This window comes from Pezoporus wallicus, unplaced genomic scaffold (genome assembly GCF_028554395.1).
Source record: "Pezoporus wallicus isolate ANWC-B61680 ecotype Strahan unplaced genomic scaffold, APGP_CSIRO_Pwel_v1 contig_3058, whole genome shotgun sequence".
Lineage (NCBI taxonomy): Eukaryota > Metazoa > Chordata > Aves > Psittaciformes > Psittacidae > Pezoporus > Pezoporus wallicus.
The window spans coordinates 188,429-211,856 of record NW_026641153.1 but is presented as its reverse complement, the minus strand read 5'-3'; the positions used below and the strand labels follow the sequence as shown (position 1 = coordinate 211,856).

General features: G+C 36.6%; 1 protein-coding gene across 1 annotated transcript in view; it reads right to left on the bottom strand.

Annotated features, from left to right (window-relative positions):
- Positions 1-23,428, bottom strand: part of PTPN12 (protein tyrosine phosphatase non-receptor type 12) — a 71,895-nt gene that overhangs the window by 22,491 nt on the left and 25,976 nt on the right. Inside the window, exons 2-11 of the mRNA XM_057422416.1 lie at positions 18,877-18,985; positions 16,026-16,102; positions 14,924-15,019; positions 13,925-13,963; positions 13,100-13,171; positions 10,372-10,431; positions 7,832-7,974; positions 6,485-6,551; positions 5,795-5,872; positions 5,597-5,695 (exon numbers count right to left, since the gene is read on the bottom strand). Of these exons, the coding sequence (XP_057278399.1) occupies positions 5,597-5,695; positions 5,795-5,872; positions 6,485-6,551; positions 7,832-7,974; positions 10,372-10,431; positions 13,100-13,171; positions 13,925-13,963; positions 14,924-15,019; positions 16,026-16,102; positions 18,877-18,985 (840 nt within the window). The remainder of the gene's footprint in view (positions 1-5,596; positions 5,696-5,794; positions 5,873-6,484; positions 6,552-7,831; positions 7,975-10,371; positions 10,432-13,099; positions 13,172-13,924; positions 13,964-14,923; positions 15,020-16,025; positions 16,103-18,876; positions 18,986-23,428) is intronic.

The following is a 23,428-nucleotide window of genomic DNA, read 5'->3' as shown; positions in this document are numbered from 1 at the left end:
CCAGTAAGTGAAGGATTTTTACTTCGAAGGTTGAAGATTATAGAAGTTTAAGACAGTAACCAAATGACTAAGCCATGCACGAAGAAAACAGTGCTCCTACCAACTTTATGCTGCTGCAGCATTTTTCAGTAGTTATGCTCAGTTACTACTGGATCTCTTCTTGTTTTTAATCAAAGAAATACTGCTTGCTGAACTATCTTTTACTTGTTCTCAGTTCTGTGTCAGAAGACATAGAGAACAACCTGTATTTTCAGCACCTTTGAGTGATACCAACTCACACATTTCCCCTTCTGTCATATATCAAAGTAAGTGAACTGGAAAACATGCAGAAGACTAGGATGGAGCAGAACAGAGGAAGCTCAACTGTAGAAGTGAATATAGGGTATTCCACTGGGATGACCGCATCCATTGAGATGAGCAGATGGTAGTATTAAGGAAAAGCCTTCCAGCCTTCCTAATAGCAGCTTATTGGCATCAGTCAACACACTCTTGCTTCTCTGGACAGATGTTGAATTCTCAGGCAGTTTTATAAACTATCAGTTTAGAAAAGCCAGGACAACATATAGTTCATGAGGGTTATCATATAGCATTAGTCTTTTAGAAACACTGATTAACAAATGTGCAATTCAGTCAATTAAGTGTTCAGTGCAGCACCCTGCTCTCTTACAGAACGTGCTTCTCACTGTAAGAAAATAGAAGCACTAATGATATGTGGGCAGACAAAAGAATAGGAGCTTTTGCCAACCTTTACCACTATATGCATCAACTGCTGAACAGTTCAGTTCCAATGTCCTCACTGATTTGAGGAAGCAGTTAGGACAGGTGAAAATGCTCATAGTTAGGAATATCTAGGTATTCTGTTAAATTACATACATACATATATATATATATATAAACCCTATATATGTGTATCTATGAAAGACTACAGTAATAAATGAAAAGACCATAAAGTCAATTACTTAGAAGTGTAGATTACATCTACTCTACAACAATACAGAGTAACTCATCTTCCTGTGGTAATTCAGAGGAACAAGGAATTCTCATGGCACACACCATGTCTTAATTCAACTTGCTAAGGCGACCTAAATTGAGCTGTCATCTCCCATAGGTGGGTCTTTTCCCCATGTACTTCCTCCAATGGCTGAATCACCAACTGGAGCTGTCATTAACATTGAGCAAATAGAGTACCACAGTTTCAGACTGAGATTTCACAGGCATTGCCTACAATTCAAAACCTTTTGCCCATGAACTGCAATGCATTATTTTCTTTTGGAATTCCCAGTGGAAATATTTAATGTCATTCAGAAGCTTTCTGTACTGCAAAGACTCCTCCAGAAGTAATCTTAGGGCTTCCCTTAAAAGGAATCAAGGCATTCCTATTGCCCTTATCATAAAGCTGCACGGGAACCACAGAACATCGGCAGATAAGAGGAGAAAAACTTCAGACTCAAACAATGCATTCAAATGGTGCAGATTAAATAAAACTTTCCAAGCACAGGCAACAAGATAAATGTGTCTGAAGACACAGATGATTTTTAGAATGCTATAATGGCCAAAAATGTCTTTCCAAGCTGCAAAACAGCAGAGAATTTGAGCAGCAAAGTCTTTTCACTTTTCCAAACCACTAATGTTTTGAATATCAATATTCTTCTTACAGCAGTCAACTCCTCCGCAGCTTCCAAAAGTGCAATCAAGCACAGCAACAGAATCCTGTCACTTTCACAGGAAGAAATGCGAAAGACACTTGAATTAGCAATGCCATATTTTGGAGAAAGTATCTTAATGCAAGTTTTTATCATGGGATAAGGATAAAACAAGGACTTGCAGTACTGTAACATGCTTGTTACTGTCAGGAGACAAAATTTAACATGAAACATTAGCAAAGAGATAGTAATCTTTCTGTTGTTTGTCTTCTAATCAATTTTCCTTTTTCCACATACAGAACATCCAACTTGATGGAATTTCATCTTATTTGGACTTTCCAAGACTATCATAGTTCACTTCACAGCATGGAAGTGATCTGAAGTCTCTTGAGTAACACAAAACATTCTACTGATATAAATGTAACTGGTATCAGATGATCAAGACTAATCAGGTCACACATATTTCAAAACTTCCAACCACAAAGCCAAATGTAGTATTTTCACAGCAGCACTAACAAAACCAATGTTGGCAAGAAGCACACAGTTGTTAAACTTCAAGTACATCACAACATGATGAAGACATTTAGTGGGAATCGGGTCGAGTCCAAGACTCAGTTTCAATTTAATTTGATACTCTATAGAGAGTCCCACCACAGGGATATGGGGATGGGAGGATAGTTCTGATTATCAAATTTAGCATCCGAGTCTTCCTATCACAAAAAATTGCTTCTGAGCAACTTTGTCTTTGCTCTGAAATTTGGCTACTGTGGGGACTACTGAAAGTGCTATGTTATCTGATGAAAGCTTTTCTTCATATAATTTAATTTGCATACTTTGTATTATTTTAAGCACATTTATAGTTCTATACATTCACAGTATGCATATAACTATACGGTAAGAAATACAATGACTACACTATACTATGTCATATGCGCATCAGACTACATGGTTTTGAAATAGTCTATTAAATTTTAACAGAAATTCTAACCCTATTGTACGTCTATTTTCAAACACTTCATGTGGTTTTCTTGTTGACTTTTTACAGTATTGTTTCCAGCAGGGCAAAGCTGGCAAGTTCACAGGAACACATGTCCAGGATTGTGTCTAAGCTACTTCCCTATGAATACTGCTACTTGTTGCCAATCAGATTAACTTTTTACTGTGATGTTACTGGCAAACATTGCTTATAAAGCTTAGATAACTCAATTCATTTCAAACACTGCTTGAAATGCGAAGCGCAATTGGACAACAAAACCATGAAACCGACCCTATAGAGTACTCCAGCTCTTCAGAGTACTATCAAAATATAACATATGAAAGATTAAAGAGAATTTCCTCCTCACTTCAGTACTATCTCCTGTATAACTAACAGTAACATATCCAAAGCAGGCACGTCCTTTTATTTGGCATTGTTACCACTGAATATAATTAAAACCCCTCACAGGTACACGACTCCACAGTTGCTGTATCATCTGCAGGCAGAGTAAGACCTGGGAAGGAACCTTAGGATATTACACTGTATTTAATAAAAGTTATTAGAAAACTTCCTGCATCAGAGTTTGTCTGCTTTAAAACAAACGAACATTCTGGGACGTGTCTTAGTTAAAATACTAACTAGAACATTTCTGGGGAAAACCAGATGTTACATACAACAGATGCTACATAATACCCTTGGAGGAAAAAAGGGAGCATATTCAGATTGGCAAACACACAGTCTCTCTCCAGTGAGCCTCAAAGTTCTGAGAATGAGGTTACAGCTACAAGCAGATATTTAACTGGGTACATGGGTAGAATACTCCATAACAAAACCAAAACAGAAGCTAAGCTCACACCAGTTCATTCCCCAAAGGCAAATTTCCTAACTATCCAATGGATAGTAACAAATTTACTTGCAAGTACCAAATTCTTAGATACAGGAACTCTTCACTTACGAGCCTTTTTGTCCTCAATTCTCCTGTAGAACTGTTCAAGCTACAATATGAAGAAGCCTCATTTCCTAGTGTAAAAAAGGCTGCACCTAGCTGGATTTAAAGATTCATTTTGTCCCATTTCCAGTACTGACCAAAAGGAAACTTACAGAGAAGAATAAGGACAAAGCAGACATGCAGGGATCCTTCCCCAGGATGTTCTCCAACAGTTTGCAACTGTGGAATTTCACAGGTCAGAGGTTGGGCAAATTCATGGAAGAAGATTCCAAGATGATGAGATATTTACCTCAAAGCAACAGGCTTTCAGCTTCAAGGAGCTCTGCAGTTTCATGTTGCATGGAGGACTACCTCCTTTTATATTAAGCCTGCCAGGTATCATCGATACCCTTTAGAAAAGGTTAATAGAAATCAGCTTTTTACTGTTACTTAACCTCTACCTTATCTAACTTCAGCCATTTCTCTTCTAGCTCAATCTGGTTGTGCTTTAGATGAAGCCTTCTGACACCTTTGATCCTTGTCCAAATTTTTAATGCTTGAATTCTGTAATAGGCTTTTGAGATAAGCAGAGCAGATCTACAGACAGTATTCAAGCTGCAAGGTATCCAGACAATGACATTATGTTCTCTGCTCTTATTAGTTTCCAAATATTTGCTAAAATTCAATTTCCTTTACAACTTATTGATTATAACCAGAACCATCTCCAAGCAAAACTCAAAACTCGCACTCCATGTTCAGAGTTTGTATTCCTTGTGTCTCAGCCCCTGCACATTACCTATCCCTAATTTATTTGTCCTTGTTTTATTACTCAGTCACTTAAATCCCATTCAATGTTCTACAGACAGCACTTGTCTTTGTTACGGACATAGTATCAACATGCTGTGTCACCTCCTTATTCAGATGTTCTCAACATGTGCAAATAAGAGACAGTTTGGATTGACTCAAGACACGGGTCAGATCAAAGTCAAATAACCTGTAGACTGATCTGCTTATTAGTTCATGACCAAGAGTCGAGTAATTTGGAATCACTTCTGTGCCAAGCTAATAAATCTGCACAATCCAAACCCCATCATGCTCATTCCTAGAAACAAAATGAAAGTTCACAGACTGACTATGCTGAATATCAAACCTGTAACAAATTAAAACAGCCTGCCCCAACCATACTCTGCTTAGTCCATCAGGTTTCTTACCATGACTAAAGACCTCAGAACTATTGCATGTACTTCAACACACATATGTGAAGCCAGCCCTGCTCAACTACATAAAGGCTGTGCTGGACCAAGACCAAGGCAGTACACATCAGCATGTAATACCCCAGTCTCAGTTGAAGAGTCAGATCAATGCTTATCTATAGGTTTAAAATTGGGCCCAACACCACACCAGGGAGAAGGAGGAAAAGAAAATGTCTATGAAGATTTTCCCTTTCATGAGTTTAACCTAAGCATGGAACAGATAAAAGTAATCTATATATTTTTGCATACACACAGGCGCATGTGTTTATTTGTATATGAATGCATGTGTATATAGGCTGGAGTTTTACTTTTTATATATTTTACATTTTATTTTATATATGTTCTTGCTCTGTATCACGGTTTAACAACTAATTTGTGGAAGGTCAGGCTTAGACATAACTTCATTTGCTGCCAATAGATCAGAACTGGGGTAAGTACTACTAATCAAAGCAACAATCAGCTGTCAACTATTGCCACCTCACCAAAGTAAGGGCACATTTCACAGTTCAAATATTGAGTTAGACTCCTACATTTCATCTATACTAGAATCTTTTCTGTTACTTCCCCTTTGCAATTGCATCTGTTATGTCCTTTAATTATCTGATCCAACTTTTACAAAGTCCTCAAGTGTAAGCTGGGTACAAGCTAGATGTCCCTACACAGCAAAACCCACTTACAGACCAAACAAATTCTGTATGTGTCTTAACACTGTTGGACGTCTAACTTAAAAACTAGACTTTACAGAGAAATCCGATCAGGAGCTAAACTAACAACTTCAGAAGGGAAAGACACATACCACTCCATCTGCAATCTTCCAATCCGCACAACTTTCATACTTCTGCAGTTGCTTTTCAAACAGTTGTGCTATGGCTCGATGGACGAGTTCATACTGCTCCTGTGGTAGGGTACCAGATAAAAATTAGTGCATGAGATCTTTACACAGAATGAGTGTATATTACCATATGATGAAGATTAATCTTAAAACAAACCATACCTTTGTCTGCACTGCAGAATGCCTTTGTGTCCTCATTTCCTGTATTAAATTAAATACATTGAATTCTTCAGGTATTTTCTGAAATACAGAAGGAAGTAAATTACATTGATATAACTTTGTCAGAACAGCAATACAAAAGCTGCTAGACATTCAAAAGTATGTTTAACTTTTACAGCTAAACCAATCTGTCTTCTCCACATTGCATCTATTCAATGCAGATGCCTCTCCAGAACTGGTTTCAAACATTTGATTTAGACCACATGAGAGCAGTTCAAGTAATTTGAAAATGAGACACCCATGAAAGAGTTAATATGATACTGCAATATTAATGATGCTTTATAACCTGAAAAACCCAGACTGAAGTTATCCCTGTATATCTGAAATATCAGGTTTGAGAAGCTGCAAGATTAAGCAGAGATATTGAAAAAGCTGAATTCAAAAATCACTTTATATTGAAATATGTTAAAAATTAGACTTTTACGATCACTTTTTTTTTTAGATAAAAACTTGCTGTCAAAGGGAAGTAAGTTCATACTAAAGCATGAATGCAATGAAACTAAACATCCAACCTGTCAAAAGAGTTCTGGAATGTCTTAAACATCTCGCTATTATAGAACATTTGGGAGCTCAGTCAATCACGGTTATGAAATGATGGAATGCCACAAACTTTCTTCTCTTAAGATTCCTTACCCCAGCTTTAAGCAAATTCCATGTATAATCTATGGCACAGATGGCTCCTGTTCTTCCACACCCTGCACTATGAATATAAACAGGTGTGTTAGAAATCATTTTCACTGGTTAAAAAGCACACTATAAGCTTTATTTCCAGAGTCCACATGAAAAAGTAAGTACCTAAATACCTTTCATTTTTAGCTCACTCAACCCGACACAAGTATCTTAAAAGGAAAAATGAATTGGCAGTGCAAAATGCAGAATGGAGCATTAAAGCTTTTAATGTAAATATTTTATAGCCTATTGGAACCGCTATCATGAAAGACGCTTCAATGCTGACATTTTTATTGCCCTTTTCATCACATTATTTCTAGTTACCACTGCTTCAACAGAAGGGATTTTGTCCAAGTTTAATGGTAGATATGTTAAATGGCAAACCAGAATACATTAAAGACTTCCCACATTTTTCTGATTTAGCATCATGTCTGTATTTTCTGCTTTTTATCTTTTAACAGCTTAAATCTAAAAGCTATTAAAAAATGACAGTGAACAATCACTTATTCTTCCTAATGAATTTATTTTACACATAGTTATAATGTATGCATATTTATTACATTATAATTATACCATTGTAAAGAATCAGCCTTCACAACTGTATTGACATTCAAGAGAAACAGGACAAAGTGAAATGGATTTCAGGGCTAAGCAAGTTTTTTATGGTTTTAGACCTCAATTACTTCTTAAGAGTATCATCAAGCTCTAAAGAGTTAAGAAGTCCCAACAATTTAACATTTCCTGGCTTGTAAATCTGAATTCAGTTCTTTTGACATATATACATTAACTTTTGTTGCTTTAAAAAGTATTAAATATCATAAGCAGGAACCTTTGCTTTTGCTCAGAAGCAAAGACTTACCAACCAGAAACTACAGCCTGCTCATTAGAGACCTTTTTTTGTTGTATTAGAAGGCAGACAAGAGTTCTTAGGTAGTGATGCACCTGCTATGTAGTCTCTCCTATTGAGAATGAAACCTTCACTCCCAGATCTGATTTGCAATGATCTTCAAAGTCTGTTTTGTCCTAATGAGGGTTTAAATGTCTTAAGAACCACAAGACATTTTCCTTTTCAAAGACTAAGACAGAATATCAATCAGGAAAGAAATAGAAGCAAAATTTCACTGTGGCATGAGTTTAAAGACAATGAAGGCTGCACAATTTTGAGCCAAGTTTTGACATGAAGAAATAGAAATATTCCTTTTTAGAAAAAGGAAATTGATTCTCAACCAGAATTTATCCAACTAGCACATCTCATACCAAAAGTCTAGACTTCAAAGAAACTTAAGTTGAAAAAATAAATATATCTGATACCTGCAATGTATGCAAATTGGTACATCTTCATGTTCCTGGTATTCTCTCATCAAGCTGATCATGTCCAGAATAGAATCAAAAGATGAAGGGACATCATGGTCAGGCCAGTTAACATAATGAAATTGGTAGACACTACGAGTCTCCTAAAGGATGGGGAGGGAGAAAGGTGTTAATGATAATACCTATTTGAGGAGTTTCTATGAAATAATTAGTTCTATGGACCCTCAATTTCTTGCAAAAGCAAAAGGGAAGTTCTGAAGTAGTAGTACTTTGAGTGGTGGCTAATGCATAGGAGAAAGCGCTACGGGATACTTCACAGAAGACCCTGTCTGTAACATATGGGTTAAAGGACCCACAACTTCACACTGTGTTAAAAGATAGTCTCTCCTTACAGTCTTAAACTTTGAGAGAGAGAAAGGGAAAGACCATATCATTTTTCATCATAGAAGCTGGAATAATTTTGTATATTTATGAGTTTCAATTTCTTTTGCATAGAATTTGGTATGATTCTCCACTGAAAATTTTATAGAATTGACAAGACTTTTCATTATTCTGGAAAACCAGAAAGTGAACTTAGAAGGATATTATGCTACACCCCAAATACATATTTTCCTCCACAGGTCAAGGCTATACTTAGAATTTTCAAAGTGAGATGAAAAGTCTGTAATTCATTACCAAAGTATGTGCCCACAGAAATGCTGAATCAACTTTGCTAAGTAAGTCTGAAGAAAGATCATTTTATCAGCTGCGTAGGTTAAATATCAACATATCTTGTTAATCCTTTCAGTTACATTACTCCTTAAAGGAATGCAAACTTCAGGCTCTTTGAAAAGAACAATAGCTCTAACTATAGCTTTCTTTTTCTTACTTAGTTTTTATGTAGTACACAGGCATTCTATAAATATTAACCAGAACAGAATTCACAGAAGCAGCTAAACATGATTTGTATGCATAGTAGATGCGAGCAATATTAGCTGCTGTTTCTGAAGTAACCAATTCTCATCATATTCAGCTATTAAATGTGATGTAGGTTCAGCTTCAGGGCTTTTGATACATTTTCAGTTCCGTTTTTATGTGCACCATCTCAGAAAAAAATGTTGCAGACCCCACATTTTTTATGCAGCTCATTTCTGCTATCTAAAGTTTCATAGCATGGTCAGGTATGAGCATTCAGGACATACCAACAGAAACAAATTGATTTAGAGTTCATGTATCCTACTGCAAGCATCTAACAAGCTACTCCAGTAAAAGAATTACCCCCTCAAAATTACCTTCCTCATGATTCAACAGTTTTCATAACTGGTGTAATATTAGTTGTTGAAATGGAACGAAGCACTCTTAAACAAAACCTAACCATAAGTGAGACTAACCTGTGGTAAATCATTTCTTAATACAGGATGCCCATTAAAAAGACATTCTGTAAAACAGCCCATTAACCTTCCTGGTTTTGCAGGACAGCTCTACACTTGTCTTTATTCGCTGACAGTTGTTTTTCCGAATAATGAGGTTACATCAAATCCGAAACTTAAGTTTGCAAGAAAGGCTTAAATCATTCCTTCTTAACACTTATGTGAGAACTCAAGTGCTTCTATTTCACTGAAAATATGACAACTTTCACAATTAGCACACAGTTTATTAAAGTAGGTCCCATATTTTACAGTAGTTTGCGTCTTAAATTTTCCCAATGATGAATAAATTTAATTTTGTCCAATTATCCATTTACAGTTGCCAACTTAAATTGTGTAAATGAACTGCTTTACCAGAATGTCTGGTAAGCGAATTCTACATCTTGGACACTCGGATATCAAATCCTCAAGAATTCCAAAGCCTTGAGCTCACTTTTAAAAGGACATTTCTATCTTGACCCTTGAATATATTACATACAACTCCCCCATGCAGAAGTTTTCCAAGCAAAAAGAGAACACAACTCATTTAGTCAAGAGCATTCCATATTTCTTGTATCTCTTTCCATTCCAAAAAGAGTAACTTTTTACAAGCTAGAGTGAGAAACTTTGGAGAAAATAAAAAGAGTTACTAAGTCGTCATCATTCTGACTTTATTTTTATTTGGCAATAGAGATATATGAGCAGGCATCAGAAATATCTTTTAACATTGTAAAATCCTCTTGACAGCAAATTATAGGGCAAATTCTAAGAAGCACACAGACTTGACCCAAAAATAAGCTAACCAGAGAAAACAGGGTCTTTTGACAAGTTTGATTCAGTTTGTCATCATGTTTTCAGTTGGGGTAAACTGTGAAATTCTCCTAGGGTGATAGAAGCTTTCTAGTTGTTAACATATGGTATTGAAGACCATCACACAAGTTTGGCTAACCAAGAACTTATATAAAAAGACAAGGGAAGACTTTTACTACTCTTTTCTTATATACTAAGCCTTTAACATCACTTCAAAACTGTATGATTTACACAGAGTCAGCACATTAAAAGGTGAAGATACTTTCATGAGTTTCCCCCATTGTATCATTTTAGAGACCTTTGAGCAACCATTAAAGTTGAGACCAGAAGTGACTGCATACTTACATTTTGAAATTCAAGTAATAATGTTCTAATGAAGTAATCTGTTCTTGCTTGCTCAGCTTCCTAAACATGAAAACCAGTAATGAATTGGGGGGGGAAATATATGTCAATATGAAGCATAAAGGATATAACTAAAAAAAGCCAAACTTGGATGTCTTTAATTTATTGGTTTTGTAGCTACAATTTCCCCCCAAAATGGGCAATCGAGCATTGATTTTAAAAGAGCAACTTACCTTGCTACGAAAAATACTGTGGAAGATGTTACTTTTACTTAAAATAAAAATTTGAGTGTTCAAACCAGTGTCTAGCCTGCTCCTGGAAGTATTAATAACCTTGTAAAAGTATTTCAAAATACTTCTATTGTTTTACTTCTCCATACATCATTTAATTTACAGATTGCCTCCCACAGCCATCCTTCTGGAACACTTCTGCTGTATAGACTTCAGCCTCTTATCACTCCATCCTGCGACATCCCCTTTCATTTTTCTCCCCCTTCTACTACTTTCAATTAAGGGTGCATCTGAATGGATCATTGTAATTATCATGGTTGCGGCCAAAAAGCATAGCTTCTATGCCCTACAAAATTTTCAAATCTGCCTTTGGAACATCAAGGACAATTTATACTGTAAACACCAAACAATATTGCCATACATAAAACATCAGTAATATCACAATTTGAAGATGCTTTTAAAAGCTTAGCATTATAGCTTCCCAGAGTGAATTTAAGAGACTGCACATGTGCTTCAGAATCACAGAATAGTTTGTGCCAGAAGGAACCTTAAAGATCATCCAGTTCCAACTTCACTGCTACAGGCAGGGACACCTTCCACTAGACCAGGTTGCTTCAAGCCTTGTCCAACCTGGCCTTGAACACTTCCAGAGATGGGGCAGCCACAGCTTCTCTGGGCACCCTGTGCTAGTGTCTTAGCACCCTCACAGGGAAGAAATTTTTTCCTAATATCTAATCTCCATCTCCCCTCTGTCAGTTTAAAGCCATTCCCCTTTGTCCTGTCACTACATGCTCTTGTAGAAAGTCCCTCTCCAGATTTCTTGTAGGCCCCTTTAGGTACTGGAGGACTGTTATAAGGTCTCTCCTGAGCCTCCTCTTCTTCAGGCTGAACAAGCCCAGCTCTCAGCCTGTCTGTCCTTCACTTTTTGCATTCCTATCTCTACTAGGAATATACCATTTTCCATCAAGAAAACAACTACAGCACCTTGCAGATTTAAAGGAGATAGTGCATAGCTAGCAGCAATGGCGCCAATATATACCAGTGTACCCCACAGCAACATCCAGCTGAGAAGTCAATTACAGCATATATGCAATCCCTTTTCACAAATGCTTGCCAGGTATGTGACCTGGCACATAAAAACCCAATCCCATAAGACAAGTTTTAAATCAATTTAAGGTAGGAAAAGGCCTCTCTATCTTCACAGACTAAAATTTGTAAGTACATGCTTTCTTGACAAGATGAACTTGAAGTGTACTTAATTCTTAGTACACTATTTCAAAGCGGGATTAAGAACAGCTCAATAAACTGACATGCTAGCTTCTTCTGAACACCTTAAAGCACTTCATCTAGAAAGTAGCAGCAATTCCTGTGCGAACATAATTTTGCACTAAGGAGAAGATAAAAACCAGTTTTGAGATCAATTTGGAATAGATCAATTACACTGTTTTAGAGTAAGTGAACAGCTAAGGCCAACCATGAACTCCAGAGTAAAAAGTTCACAGTAAAATCACTTATGCTGAAGTTAATTTCTTCTATGTAAGTGGTCGCCTTTGTGAAATGGCAATTGCGCCGTTACTTCTTTTACTACCCCAGCTTTCTCTACTGAGGAAAGATGACTGCAAAAACCCACTGGGGTTTCTCTTGTGTGATGCCGAGATGACAGGTGTCAAAAGAATGATTACTTTCAGTTCCCTGCTGTGCTGGTGTAAGAGATAGCCACAATCTCTCTTCCTACCTATTCATCTGCCAGAAATCCTTATGTGAGCATTTATGAGCATATATCAAAAGTGGAAGAGGCTCCAGTAGTTATGCTCAGAGATTGGAACTCCTGATAACACTGACACAATGTGCATGGAAACATTCATGTTTCCACCATCTTCCTGGAATCATGGCTTACTTGACAGTTACCTCCCATGAATTCTCCAGGATAATAAGATTGAGATATCATGGTGATCCGCTACTTGTTTTTGTTTTGACTTTAAAAGCAACAACAGAAGCAAAGGAAGTCATTTCAAATAAACCTGTATCTGTTACCAATAGAAAGTTAAAAAAATTAGGAGCTCAGTTTCCATTTTCTTTATTCATGCTTTCATAATTAACTTTATGTAACTTAAGGAAACTAACCTGTTCCAGCATTACTCTCATTTCTCATGCACATCCAGAACACACAAGTCATAACAAACAACTGCATGAATACTACTTTACTTTATGAGTATGGTACTGACATTCAGAACTACACCATGTAAAGTTAAAGATACACAAAAGATGCCAGACCAAGGCACACAGATTCTCTACTTAAAAAAAATGAAGGAAGATTCAAAACCCTACACAGCTTAGATACACATTGTTTTCCACTGCACTCCTTTGACAGTCTTCCTGTAAAATTTGGGACTGAACAATTAAGAAAGCATTTGTTTTGTACTACACAGTTTGTTGAACAGTTATTTTAAGTTACAAAAGCATAAATCCTTCAAAACTAATTTATAAAGCTTTATACTTACACAAGAAACACGAAATGGTCCAAAAGTTACAGCTGCTTCTCCATACAGAGGCCAGTAACGTTCACATTTTTTCTGTTAAAGCAAAGAACTCTAATTCAATTCATGTGTAGTACTGAAAGACGATGATTAACACAAGCAGAGCAGACCAAATGATAATCTCAAATGCCTTATTCTCTCTCTTATCCGGTGCTTTTCCTTAACATCTGCCTACTGGTGCCTTGCTGGACTTTAAGTAAGTCTTACCAACAGGAAAACTAAAGACTCAGATGACCCATAAAGCCAAAAAGGACACTTTGGAAATGAGGACATGAACTTGACAACTGCCTACACATGCGTAAGCACGCATCGCACAGAGGGACATGATGAGAGCTTATTCAGGTTTTGTGAAAGTCTGGAGTTTATAATGGACCAATTTCTCCTTTTTACTTCCTCCTCAGGTCACATGAATATAGCAGATTTAAAAGACAGATTGTTTCTGCAGCTGTATCAATTGACAGGAAATTTGGAAGGAGTTGGGATTTTGATAGTTGGCCTACATCCCACAAAGAGCAAGATTTTTTCTATAGTGCCGTAACAGACCATTGGTACAGTTTGGTTTACAAACATGTACGGTATGTTCCACTGGGATGACACCTAAATAAGAATGTAACACTGTAAACAAGCAAAGAAAAGCAGTTGCATACGCACAAATAGAAGGGTAAACATTCTCCTTCAACCTGGCAGATTATTTTTACAGTTATGGATTTAGCATATAGAACTTCACAGGTATCAGCATATTGCCCCACATGGGCAATGCTCATTTAGTTTTGTATTTAGTACACATACCCTTCCCATCTCAAACTCCCGACAGGCCATTACAATTATCTGAAAAGATAAAAATAAGCTTGAAGTTAGCTGGTTTTAGATCAAATAATTTCAACACTTCACTATTTTCTTCTGCCTGGGCCAAAATTGATAATTGGTTACTACTGAAGAGACAAATTAAATCAGTTTTGCAAACTGCAGATGCACACCCTTTTAATTCTAAAATAGTACCCAAGTTTTATTCCACACAAAATCTACAACACTAATAGGTTACACATTTTAAGGTTACTTGATCTGAGTGTGCTTTAATCCTGTACAAACACCTTATTTATTCAGTCTGATTGTAAAGTCTAGATTTAATGATAAAAACATAGAACCATTTGCTGACTGGAAGAAATAGAGCTATATTTGCCTAAAATTACATAGCCTGCTTAAAATACATGCAAAACCACATTTAAAACCCAAGAATCTTAGGCAAAGCTATTTCAGATACATGAATGTGAATTGCATAGGTAAGGTATTTGTTACATGTAACCATGATTTAAGTGTCTGATAAAACACTTGGAAAATATTTTCACAAATAATTTGTTGAACATACCCAGTTTTAGCAGTACTTAAAAGTAAAGTCCTGACAATAGCAGTAATTAACCCAAAATTAGCAAAAAAAAAAACAAACCCCAAAGGTAGGCTTTTTTTGTTGTTTCACTTGCTGCTTCTGTATCTGGTTTTGTCAGCCCACTTAAGAGTTGTAAGGTCTCCTACAGGAGAGATGTAACCAAGTACCAACCTATTCATGATTTCATATTAATTCAATGAAATTGTTATTTTTAATTTACATTATTAAATTGAATAAATAATGATATAAAGAACGCTATTTAAACTACAAAAGCAAGATTTGAGAAGTAAACGGACTAAACTGTCAACATTTTTATAGTAATAGCCAGCTCATGCAAAAGATATCAAATCACTGTGCTATGAAATAAGAAAGTACTCAATTTTGTTTTTTAAGTAGGTACTTACAGCAACATTGTATTCCCATATCATCCTCCAGAAGTCTATTACTGTATTTGCTAATGGTCCCTGGGTAGCAACATATGCTTTTGGCCCGTGTACTCCCTAGGATTGCACAAAGGAACCATTAATATTTATAAAGAAAATTTATCTGCACTGAATAAAAAAGGCTTGAGGTTATAATCATGTAAAATTAGGATATCTTTAATTTTTTGTTGATACAACAGGAAGTATGAATATAAGTCCCATTCACAGGTGATTTCAAGAGGGGCCCAAGATGACAACGGCTACTGTGCTGCCACAGACTAACAGAACATATGAAGCTTCTGTATGTCCAAACTCAGAAGGTTCCCTTTAAGCCTACATTTTCTTTAGTACTCAAACATTTAACGATGATAATTTGAAAATCTGCTGCTAAAAAGCATCCCCTTGAACAAATTTAAGTTTCTCCTTCCAGTAAAGCCACATGTCAAAACTCCAAAATTTTAACATTTATTTTATATGAAGCTTGAAGGCATTTTCATTCACCTTGTAATACTAAACATTCAGCAAATGAGATTTATAAGAACACCCCTTTCTGAATAAGCATTACTGTATAGAAGCAGCATCAGGATAAGGATACAAGAAAAGCCCAAGATATTCACCCTGTGAAACAAAAGTGTAACACTTTCAGCCAAATTCTGGCTTCTCTTTAAGAATGTTAGATATTATTCCATTGCCGCATTCCTGCCATGAACTATAGGAAGTGCATATTAACATAAACAATTTGTCAAAACACCTCATTTATGATGCCTAAAAACAACTTCTCCTCAAGTGTGGTATTTTCAACACCATCAATTGTTAATATAACAGTATCTGAATTTTCCTATGTATAAAGTTCCAATTTGGTTGCCTGTCACTTCAAAATGAAGTTATTTTATATTAGACTAAGATTAAAAACTGAAAAAAATTGTCTCATAAATGGCATCATCTTTGCATTTTTCAGTTATAATAAAAGAAAATCGTCACTCACACCTTTATATTCTTATCTCAGTCTATAATACTAAAACTGCACTGAAAGGAAATAAAAGCTTAAAAAGAATTTAAGAACTGTTAAGATAGTAATACATACCTTAATAAAGTTTGCGTTAATGTAGTCTGAATCTTGGGGGGGAGTTTTTAAGGTCAGTTTAACCCGGCTATGATCAACTAAAAGAAGAAATTTTTTTTTTAATACAAGGATTACAACATATTCAGATCAATGTGTACCAGTAAATAAAATATATACAGTACATATTATATGTATAGAAGAAATTAAGCATTAAAGAATGTTTCCCAAAGATAAGTCGCAGAAGCAAGTCAGTTTATTTAATATCCCTCCCCTAACTGGAATTCCAAAAGCAATTCATCACAACAACGCAAAATTCAATTTATCAGAAATAACCAAAATTATAGTTACATAACATTAACACAGATCACGATGGTCAGAATTAAAGCACAGCTACAGAAAGCAGAAAGAATTAACCACCAGTGCGTAGCTGAAGCAGCCACCAGGTCTTAAGAGTCTCTGCCAGGGAGGACTCCAAGTATTTCAGCATTGAAACATGCACTGGGGTTTAATGCTCAGGCACAGAATGACATCTATCTCTGAACACAAAGTTTAGGCACTTTGCTGTGGTACTTCTTAACTAGAAGGAGTAGATTCCTTCATGTAGGAGTGTTGACATTTCAAGTTTCTGCATTGAGCATTACTGTCTCAGGAGAAAGCGTCTTACAAAAACAGCAGATCTTTGGAGACCAAAATCCTCAGCAGTTTTAAAAATAGCCTTTATTACTTGTTGACAGAATAAACTTAACATCTTGGAATGCTCTTTGGTGTAAGAAAAAAAAATAATTGCATTTTTAATACAGAAAGAACTTGATTTTTACTAAGAAGGCGTGTACGGGGTTGGTAGGTTCACCAGTCCTTCCAGCTCTTCTTGATACCAACACTTCCTAGCTATCATATTAAAAAAAAAAAAAAATCATTCAAACTATCTCTACACTAGAGGCTGTTTTAGTTGGGATAAAAAAAAATTAGCTTTGAACTCTGCAGAAACAGCATCTGCTCAAGTGATTCCTGTTACTTTCTGCTCCCAGGGTCAATTCCTCAACCACAGAACAGCTGCTAAAACTTTTATTAAAGCTAAATTCAAGAAAAAGATATAAAAAGGAGTCTATTTAAAAGAGGAAATATGGTTGGTTTGGTTTAGGTTTTTTTTTTGTCAAAACATCACTGGTAATAAAAGAGGGAACTGTGCCCACAAGTACATGTTGAAGAGTTATTTCTGTACAGAAACCTTTCCCAAAAAGCTTCCAAGATACTTGCTTTGAAGATGGTGAAATTTTCTGCCAGAGCACTGATAAGATACAAAAAATGTTTGTTACCATGTAACGCTTCCTAAAAAAGCACAAGTGTAGATTATGAGACATTTAGATCACAGATCTAAAGACAACACACTCTCACATAAAGGTCTAGAGAAACCCCTTCAAGCATATTACACCATATTCATATATATAACATCAAAGCAGGAACATTTCTAAGCATGCAACAGTGTCACAGATTTAATACTAAAAACTACTTTATAATGGCAGATCTGAAAGGCGGAGGCTGTAGGTTAGATGTAGGGAATAAATGCTTTACTGTAAGTGTAGTGAGGCCCTGGCACAGGTTGCTCAGAGAAGCTGTGGCTGCCCCATCCCTGGAAGTGTTCAAGGCCAGGCTGGACGGGGCTTGGAGCAACCTGGTCTTGTGGAAGGTGTCCCTGCCTGTAGCAATGAAGTTGGAACTGGATGAGCTTTAAGGTTCCTTCCAACCCAAACCATTCTACGTTTTTACAATCTACCGAAATGCCAGCATAGTAGAAAGAGTAACAACTTTTAAGACAAGAACAACTTCCCATTTCTTTTTCACTTTCACTCTATCCATTGAGCAGGTTTCCTCCCAACTAAACCAAACATAAAAACTCCAATAATATTAAACAATTTTGCTGCAGTTGAACTTAGTATTACACTACTCTTCAACATGTATGTGTATATATATATATATATATATATATACACATACACACACACACAACATAATTCTCCAGCAAAATAGGAACACCTGTGCCTTTCCTTCTCAGTGTAGCAGCAAGTACTATACCACCACCTTAAACAATCTGAGGCCTGTGGCTTTAAAGCAAAGTTTACTGCTGGAAGTGTTGTTTCAAGTGCTGGTAAACAGTAAAAATTCCAGCACTAAAAAAAGAGCATAGAGGTGTACAACAATCTGAAACAGTCACTGGAGTTTACTACTAGATCATACTCTGAAATTGAAAGCTAATGATGCTTAAACCATTTTCAACTTCAAATTGGTTATAAATCTCCTAACACTTTAAATTTAGCTCTGACTATTGTTTTCTGTGATTGTACCTTAAAGAGAATTTCATTTGGACTCTACCAAAATACAAACCAAGCATAATCCAGCACTGAAAGTTCTATGACACCAGTTGCAGGATACGAACAAGAAAAAAAAAAAAACAAAAAAACCCAAAAAGAAACAAACCTTCAAACTATAAACCTGGGTTTCTTAAGACTCCTTAAAATTCCATCTAGAATTTACACTGACACTTATTTTCTACCATGAATAACATGGTCCTAAGGAAAAAAATACAGTTAAGCACCTAGTAAAGCTCTAGACTATTCTGAGCCAAAATGGAACTGTCATCTTGATACGGCTTGGGCCTTAGCACGCATTTTATCTTTAGGTAATAGCTCTCCTAATATATAAGTGTTCACTTACTTTGCCTTCCAAGTTAAAAATAAAAATTCTATGAAAGTTATCCTTCAGCAAATTATCCCCAATTTTGCCTGTCAGTAATAGCTAAATAGTAAAATTCAGAATACATTAAGAATAACAAGCACTTCCCTTTGCCTTCTATTAACACGTAAATCAGACTTACACGGCAATATATCCTTGTATCTATTCTTTTTAACATTTTCTTCTTTTTCTCCAGTGGCTGTTGGGTAGATCTTCTCTGTTCTGTATTTTGTCGATAATCTTCTTAACCTCTGAAATAGAAGATTTATGTTATATTTTCAAGTCTGCAAATAACAAACATCACAAGGTATTAGCTTCACTGATGAAGTATAAGATCACTCAATAAAAACTTCTTTGTTCCTTTCACAATATTCACTATGTTGAAGTTTAATAATCTAACTATCCAGTACTTTCAGCTCATCATCGGTTTACAGCCAAGTTGAAGCTGGCTCTATATATCACGAGACATGGAGCTTTGGGAAAGCCACTACAGCACCAGTATGGAATACAGACATATTTTATTTACAAAATACACTGCCCTGTTAGGCAGTGACAATTGCATTAAGAATACCTGTGTTAAACAGCAAACCCTCTTCTTGCTCAGAATACTTGGAGTAAGAGCTCAGAGCAGGCTGGCTTGGGAACAGTCATTAGCAGCCTGTACTTTGCTCTGAAGCGTGTGGCTTTCAACACTGACATCTGAACAGAAAATCTCACTTTTAGCAGGCATCAAACTCCTAATGTCCAAGTCCTATTGAGTTTCAAGCTCACTCAGAGAAAGAAGCTCCCTGCCTTTCAGGCACAAGGTATTTGCAATTAAGATGGTGACAGGAGGTCTGCTGGATTCACAATGTACGTCTTTTCCCCACCACAGCTCCCCCACATCCATGCATTTCAAATCCTGGAAATCTGAGAGAGTCAAAACATCCAGTAATAAAAACCAGCCCATGCCTTCCAACAACCTTGGAAATAACAAGAGCAATACAGCTTGTATCATCACACTTGTGCTAGGCCTTCACAACCTTAAAATTGAGGAGGAACAAGAGTGTGGATTCTCTTTGGAAGGAAAAGTAATGCACTGCTGTTGAAAAACTTGCAGTGTTAGGCAATGAAAAAAGAGTAAACATTTGGAGGTGGGACAGTGAGTCCCTGACCACACAGGGATCCAAGCGCTAAATATATGATCTGAAAACATTGCTACAGTGAAGGCCAGGAAGATTCAATTCTTGAAAACACATGTGAACAGTTACAGGAAGCTTCCACACAGACTACCCTCATCTTTGCAACACTAAAAGCAAATTCATAACCGGTACACATAGCAAGCAGAGAAACCTGGTTTGTAACATAGTATAGACAAAGAATACCACTGCATGTGGGAAACATACTGTCCGATGTAACACTGCCCTTACGTATCAAAACATATTGCCTGTGCTAAGGCCGAGCACAACCAAGAGTCTAGAAATAGCAAAATATGCACACCTAAGTTAGCTATATCAGCTAAGAATTAGAAGACTAATAGTTTGAAATCAGCTATAAGCCTCTAATTCAGAAAAACAAACAAAGGCAAACAGAAACAACACTTTCCAAGCACAGCCACCAATATGATTTTGTATATTGTTCCATATTGCAACCTGGTTGTATGTTTTTTCCCCCCATCATACTGATTTTTTATGGGACAAACACCACAACTCTGCTTAGAAAAAATAACAGAAAGAAGCTCAGAGGAAAAAAAAATGACCTTTAAAAACCAGGAGTAGAAGCAGAAGTTATTCTGCATAAGAAAGGATTCCCTTGAGGAAGTCATATAGGGAAAAGGTTAGGTACCAAAGAGCACCCTTGGAAGATGATCCTTTTTGGTTTAGCCCCTTTTTAACACATGCAAGGATAAAAAAAAAAAACAAACAAAAAAACCACAAAAAAAACATTCTCCCAAGAACAACCTGGATCTATCCTAAGCCAAAAAGGCTGGAGTGACTAGTATCAACTTCTTTTTCTAGAAAGTGACGCTATGAGAATTCAGCATAGCCTTCTCCCGTGTGTCAGCCAATAGATGTACAATCTGCTGAACAGCCTAGAAAGTAGGATAAGCTTAACCAGCTCTGAGGCAAAGACTGGAAATGAAACACAGGTTGATTTTAACACACATATGTTCCTAAAATACTTCAGGATCCATGCTTTTAACGCATATTTCTCAGCTGTTCTTAGACAGCCGCAATAGAAGAAAAGTATGGTCCTGAAAGGAATCAAAAAGAGTAAGGAGTACCGTTTATAATTTGTAGCAGTATCTGCTACATAGAGTAGTATCTACTTCATCTTTTTAGAAGAGAAAGAATTCATTAAAAAGTTAAGGAAAGAATTCAAAAAACTGAGCTTTGAACAAAGGAAAGAATTCTAAAACTGAGCTTCGAACAAAGTACCACAGGAATGGAAAAGTGCCAAGCGCAGCAGAACATTCTGCTCTACACACAACAGTCAATTTCTGCAGAAAGCTATTGCAACACGCACCCACCGCGACTGTAGGATGCAAGAGATTCAGTGCTTCCTAGGTTACAGCCTGGAGTGACCAGAGGGAGGACAATGTACTCAACAGCAGAATGGGGGTAATGACAGGGCAGAAGAAGAAAGAATTTAGTTCAGCCTAAAGGAAGTTGATGACAAGATAGCCAGTAAGATCTGTCACAGTCCAGTCTCATGCTAATTCATAACAACCGTCTACAGTACAAAGCAGCGCTCATTAGGGTTAAGTCAGTAAACTGTCAAGTTGCTTCCCAGAAGATATTCTGACACCAACAGCAGGGACATTAGAAGATCCAGCCTGGTGCCTTTGCAGATAACAGCGGATGCTTCCATGCGACTTACATATTCACTGAAACTGCTATTCTGGTACCACAAAAATCTTCATTTATTTATCCTTTTAAGAACAAAATAATCAGAAAGTATGTATATACTCGTGATTCACCATACTTAAAGAACTACATTCAGAAGGCCTTAAGTTCCTTTCTCATTAGAAAAGCTCAAGTTTAATTCTGCTTATTCACTGTGGGACAGAAGCGGTTTGTGGGATGGTGACAAACACTTACCACATGTGACAGTGGGGAGATGAGCCTTTGAAACAATTTGAGTTCAGAAACATAGTTCCAACTTCCACAGTGGTTTTACAGTCTGTACTACAAATGTGCTTCAGTGTTTTTACAAAAGGACAAACCAGCTTTTCAAACCCAACTTGTGGAATCCTACCATATTAAGAAGAACTCAGTCCAACCAGTCCAGGAAACAGATCTGACTTTTGCAGTCAATTTTTTCATCTATTTAACACTCTAGAAAGCCTGTAAAGACACACTGCTTAATCCCATAGACATGTTATTTGTGGATGAAAGAAAATGATCGTAAATAAAGAAAAAACTTATACTGCCTATTGAGATTTGAAGATCTCGCTTTAAAAGCCTGAACCTTATCTAAGATATGAAAGTTCTTGTGACTCCTTTCTGGGCTTCTTTTCAAGGAAAGCACAGCAAACACTTTACCAGGTCTTTACTTAAAGGCCTCAAATTGTCTCCTAAGATTTATTTGACATTTCCAACAGTCAAAACATCAGTTGGTGAACCAGTGATGTTGACTTAAGTCTCCTTTTTGACCATACCTGAGGAGCAGCATGTATCAGTGTCAAACACCAGCTGCTAGAATACTCCACAGCACCCATGATTCATTTGCTATGTGACAACAGGTAACAGTAATGGGCTTCAGAAGCTCTACACAGTTGGCTATGGCAGCAGAGTAATGAGATAACACCAATCACACAACAAAACAATTTCTTTTGAAAAATTTGCTTAAGTTCATTAAAATACTCAAAAATACTGAAAAATTAAGGAAAAGCTTCCATAAAAGTCATCTTAAAAATCAAAGCATAAAAGATACTAGGAAACACTAAAAAAATGTACTGATGCATTCATTTTATGAAATAAGACAGCTATTTCTATAGTAAGCTTGACATCACATTGTTCTTACTACCAGCAGGGGAAGAAAATCACATGAATTATGTTCAGCTGTGCTCTCATCCCAATAATTTAGATAAACATTACTAGGGCAGAATAAATTTCCTAGTACTGTCATATAATGAGAAAAATGTACTTGTCAGGAGCAACATGAACCAAGCTACCACAGAAACATCAAAATAACTATCTTCTGGTTAGCTATGGTGGGATTACACAGGTTTCAGATTCTGTACCAATACTGTGAACACAAAGATGCCAGGATGCCTTTGACATTCTCAGAGATGTCAGCTCAAATACAGACTCAGATACATCACTGCTCAAATGGGGCTCTTACTTTCTATAACTGCTTTGGTCCCAGAAGTGTTTTTTCAAGTCCCTGCAAATCCTACTGGAGTTTCCCTATACCACTTACTTATCACCGAGGGCTCTGGAAAACACCCAGACAAGCCGATGCCAGTAAACTGTTGTAGGATGGACTGTTCTCAGTCAGGGTGCCTCTGCAACTCCTGGTTGCAGTAGCAAGGAATAAAGGAACAGAGTGAGCAGTCTTTCCTTTAAGTCACTCTGCCAGAACAAGAACTGCATGCAGGAGAGTCAGACACAGTGCAGCTTAGTCCAGATTTTCTGGGAAAGAGAGGTCCAGCTGGGTTGAATCAACACTGAGCTGTACCACACAGGACATTAGTTACCTTATTCCTCTGT